The 5,000-nt window shown below is 44.1% G+C and overlaps 1 protein-coding gene across 1 annotated transcript in view; it reads right to left on the bottom strand.

The window, feature by feature from the left end:
• hectd4 (HECT domain E3 ubiquitin protein ligase 4) overlaps positions 1-5,000 on the bottom strand; it is a 102,346-nt gene that overhangs the window by 20,874 nt on the left and 76,472 nt on the right. The window contains 3 exon segments of the mRNA XM_030767260.1: positions 1-869; positions 1,259-1,438; positions 4,491-4,696. The exon segment at positions 1-869 is cut by the window's left edge and continues 102 nt beyond it. Coding sequence (XP_030623120.1) covers positions 1-869; positions 1,259-1,438; positions 4,491-4,696 — 1,255 coding nt within the window.

Here is a 5,000-nt window from a genome sequence, read left to right as displayed (position 1 = left end):
GCCATGAGAGTTGCATGCCCTGCGGATCGCGCTGCGCACCACAGGTTCCTCCAGGTGAGTTGGGATGCCAGAGAGGACCAGCAGGCGTCCGTGAGCCGTGGGACCCAGCAGAGCTTGGCTGGCGTCGGCCACAGCGTCGCCGGTCACGCCCAGACCCTGGGGGTCTTTATTGGTCAGGTGGCGTAAGATCATCAGCAGGGTGAGCGCGCGGTGAAACCACAGCATGTCTTCAGGCTTCCCCCCCGCCATGTTCAGCAGAGTCCCGTCGCTCTCCGACAGGCGCCCGCCGCTGCCGGGACCGCGTTTCCCAGAGGCCACTGCTGCGGCGGCCACGGCGGCCGCTGCTCTCTCGCGCTTCAGTTTAACTTTTTTCCGTTTGGAGAGCAGACTGGGACTCTGGGGCGTCTGACCAGGGGAGGATGAAGACGAAGACGAGGAGTCGCTCAGGCTCGGAGCGCTAGTCGAGGATAAAGCGCCGACGCTCGAGGCTCCGCCCCCCACGTTGAGGGGCAGTGTTACCTCGGCGACCGCCAAGCAAACCTCCATGAGGGCGTGGAAGTAAGTGGAGAATCGGCTTTGTTCTCCGGCCAACACTAACGCTCCGCTCCCCGCTGAGGAGGAGGCCGTCGAGGAGGTCGATCCACTCAGCGCCCAGCCCTGAATCTCACGGTCGTACAGCTTCCTGAGCTCCGTCTGCAGGGCCATCAGCACGGCCAGACACGGGTTCAGCAGCAGCCCAATAGAACTAGACAGACCCGACGGACCCTTTCTCTGCTCCAGTTCATGGATCTTACGGAAGAGTTCTGCCAGCAGGTGGAAGGTGAGCTCTTTAATGCAGGGAGCCAGGTCAGTGGACCACAGTAACCCGCCTTCAGAGGGAACACAGAAAAGGCAGTAAAACCACTGGAGCAACAGAGCAGAATTAAACAGAAAAACTGGGTTTAGCTGCGTTTTTGTTACACTCAGTGTGTGTTGGTATGTGTTTGGTCTGTGTTTGGTATGTGTTTGATATGTGTTTGGTATGTGTTTGGTATGTGTTTGGTATGTGTTTGGTATGTGTTTGGTCTGTGTTTGATATGTGTTTGATATGTGTTTGGTATGTGTTTAGTCTGTGTTTGGTATGTGTTTGATATGTGTTTAGTCTGTGTTTGGTATGTGTTTGATATGTGTTTGGTCTGTGTTTGGTCTGTGTTTGGTATGTGTTTGGGATGTGTTTGGGATGATGTGGGGGTTCTGTGAGAGCACCTGAGCTACTTACCGAGAAGCTCTACAACCTGAAGCAGTGCAGAAGAAGGGACCGTGTCCAGCTCATCGTCTGAGCGCTCGCTGCTGTCACTCAGAGACCAGCTCAGCAGCTGCTCTGCAAACGCCAGTGCCAATGGGAATTCCAGCGGCAGGGAGTGCAGTACCAGAACTGCACCAGGAGGAGGCGATACTCCTGTACACAGAAATCACATAACACATGACATCCATACTGATTCTGTTTCCATTTGTGTTTGTTGAGCACTGTTTCTCTAAGACAGGAAAAACATCACACTGAACCAGACTCACTGCCATGGTAACCTGAACGAACCAAATTAAAACTGAGGACAGTACAACTATGCACAGAGTCACACGATATGACAATGCACAGAGTTAAACAATATGACAACGCACAGAGTCACACAATATGACCATGCACAGAGTTACACAATATGACAATGCACAGAGTCACACAATATGACCATGCACAGAGTTACACAATATGACAATGCACAGAGTCACACAATATGACAATGCACAGAGTTACACAATATGACAACGCACAGAGTCACACAATATGACCATGCACAGAGTTACACAACACACAGAATAAATAAATTTGACAGGGTGTAAAATAGACGGAATATATCATTATTCCCAAGGTAATCCTTCTCTTAAGTTGTTGGCTGACTGGTTAAAGTAGTCTGTTAGTGTAGTCTTTTGGTATAGTCTGTTGGTGTAGTCTGTTGGTTTGTTAGTGTAGTCTGTTAGCGTAGTCTGTTATTGTAGTTTGTTAGTGTAGTCTGTTAGAGTAGTCTGTTAGTCTGTTATTGTAGTCTGCTAGAGTAGTCTGTTAGAGTAGTCTGTTAGTGTAGTCTGTTAGTGTAGTCTGTTATTGTAGTTTCTTAGTGTAGTCTGTTAGTGTAGTCTGTTAGTGTAGTCTGATAGAGTAGTCTGTTAGTCTGTTAGAGTAGTCTGTTAGTGTAGTCTGTTAGTGTAGTCTGATAGAGTAGTCTGTTAGTCTGTTAGTGTAGTCTGTTAGAGTAGTCTGTTAGTGTAGTCTGTTAGAGTAGTCTGTTAGTGTAGTCTGTTAGTGTAGTCTGTTAGTGTAGTCTGTTAGAGTAGTCTGTTAGAGTAGTCTGTTAGTCTGCTAGTGTAGTCTGTTAGAGTAGTCTGTTAGTCTGTTATTGTAGTCTGTTAGAGTAGTCTGTTAGAGTAGTCTGTTAGTGTAGTCTGTTAGTGTAGTCTGTTAGAGTAGTCTGTTAGTCTGTTAGTGTAGTCTGTTAGTGTAGTCTGTTAGTGTAGTCTGTTAGTGTAGTCTGTTAGTCTGTTAGAGTAGTCTGTTAGAGTAGTCTGTTAGTGTAGTCTGTTAGTCTGTTAGTGTAGTCTGTTAGAGTAGTCTGTTAGTGTAGTCTGTTAGTGTAGTCTGTTAGTGTAGTTTGTTAAGAGTAGTCTGTTAGTGTAGTCTGTTATTGTAGTCTGTTAGTCTGTTATTGTAGTCTGTTAGTGTAGTCTGTTAGAGTAGTCTGTTAGTGTAGTCTGTTAGTGTAGTCTGTTAGAGTAGTCTGTTAGAGTAGTCTGTTAGTCTGTTAGTGTAGTCTGTTAGAGTAGTCTGTTATTGTAGTCTGTTAGTGTAGTCTGTTAGTCTGTTAGTGTAGTCTGTTAGTGTAGTCTGTTAGAGTAGTCTGTTGAGTAGTCTGTTGAGTAGTCTGTTAGAGTAGTCTGTTAGTGTAGTCTGTTAGTGTAGTCTGTTAGTGTAGTTTGTTAAGAGTAGTCTGTTAGTGTAGTTTGTTAGAGTAGTCTGTTAGTGTAGTCTGTTAGTGTAGTCTGTTAGTGTAGTTTGTTAAGAGTAGTCTGTTAGTGTAGTCTGTTAGAGTAGTCTGTTAGTGTAGTCTGTTAGTGTAGTCTGTTAGTGTAGTTTGTTAAGAGTAGTCTGTTAGTGTAGTCTGTTAGAGTAGTCTGTTAGTGTAGTCTGTTAGTGTAGTCTGTTAGTCTGTTAGTGTAGTCTGTTAAGAGTAGTCTGTTAGAGTAGTCTGTTAGTGTAGTCTGTTAGTGTAGTCTGTTAGTGTAGTCTGTTAGTCTGTTAGTGTAGTCTGTTAGAGTAGTCTGTTAGTGTAGTCTGTTAGAGTAGTCTGTTAGTCTGTTAGTGTAGTCTGTTAGTGTAGTCTGTTAGAGTAGTCTGTTAGAGTAGTCTGTTAGAGTAGTCTGTTGAGTAGTCTGTTAGTGTAGTTTCTTAGTGTAGTCTGTTAGTGCAGTCTGTTAGTGTAGTTTGTTAAGAGTAGTCTGTTAGTGTAGTCTGTTAGTGTAGTCTGTTAGAGTAGTCTGTTGAGTAGTCTGTTGAGTAGTCTGTTAGTGTAGTTTCTTAGTGTAGTCTGTTAGAGTAGTCTGTTATTGTAGTCTGTTAGTGTAGTCTGTTAGAGTAGTCTGTTGAGTAGTCTGTTGAGTAGTCTGTTAGTGTAGTCTGTTAGTGTAGTCTGTTAGTGTAGTCTGTTAGTGTAGTTTGTTAAGAGTAGTCTGTTAGTGTAGTCTGTTAGTGTAGTTTGTTAAGAGTAGTCTGTTAGAGTACTCTGTTGAGTAGTCTGTTGAGTAGTCTGTTGAGTAGTCTGTTAGTGTAGTTTCTTAGTGTAGTCTGTTAGTGTAGTCTGTTAGTGTAGTCTGTTAGTGTAGTCTGTCAGAGTAGTCTGTTGAGTAGTCTGTTGAGTAGTCTGTTAGTGTAGTCTGTTAGTGTAGTTTCTTAGTGTAGTCTGTTAGTGTAGTCTGTTAGTGTAGTTTGTTAAGAGTAGTCTGTTAGTGTAGTCTGTTAGTGTAGTCTGTTAGTGTAGTCTGTTAGTGTAGTCTGTTAGAGTAGTCTGTTGAGTAGTCTGTTGAGTAGTCTGTTAGTGTAGTTTCTTAGTGTAGTCTGTTAGTGTAGTTTGTTAAGAGTAGTCTGTTAGAGTAATCTGTTAGTGTAGTTGGTTAGTGTAGTGTGTTAGAGTAGTTTGTTGGTTTCTTAGCGTAGTTAGTTAGTGTAGTCTGTTAGAGTAGTTTGTAGTTTAGAGTGAACCGTGAGTGTGAAGGAACAGAGTGAATTCGTAAATGTGAACTGAAACAAAGCTTGCTACATGTTAACAAAAGAGCTGATTAAAACCCATTCCATTTGACACACAGAATACAAAAATGCTTCTGAGTTTAATCACACGATGAAATTTGGCATAGGTATTAAATGGCTGCCCAGTAAATCACATAGAAATCACTGTTCTGAGTTTTACCAAGTCTGATGTGGACTCTGTCCGTGGGGATGATGACGGAGGGGTACTGGTTGGTGGTGGGTGGAGGTGTGAGTCCTGTGTTTGATGGAGAAGCATCCAACGGGTAACACACGGCCTCCATCAGATTCAGCTGGCCATTACGCCGGACCTTATGACCTAAGCCATACACCATCACCCTGGCCCACGGAGCCTTATACAGACTCAGGCTACAGACACAGGACAGAGAGAGAGAGAGACGCCAAGCATCACATGACTCTTCACAACCACATCTGTATAGGGTTAAACTCTACAGTGGCGTAGGGTGAGGACGTGCATCAGTGAATGTGTGTGTTAGTGTGTGAATGAGTGTCTGTGTCAGTGTGTGAGTAAGTGTGTGTGTTATTGTGTGTTAGTGTGTGTGTTAGTGTGTGAGTAAGTGTGTGTTAGTGTGTGTGTTAGTGTGTGTGTTAGTGTGTGAGTAAGTGTGTGTGTTAGTGTGTGAGTAAGTGTGTGTTAGTGTGTGTGTTAGTG

The sequence above is a fragment of the Chanos chanos genome, chromosome 1 (genome assembly GCF_902362185.1).
Source record: "Chanos chanos chromosome 1, fChaCha1.1, whole genome shotgun sequence".
Lineage (NCBI taxonomy): Eukaryota > Metazoa > Chordata > Actinopteri > Gonorynchiformes > Chanidae > Chanos > Chanos chanos.
This window is presented reverse-complemented; position numbering and strand designations above follow the sequence as displayed.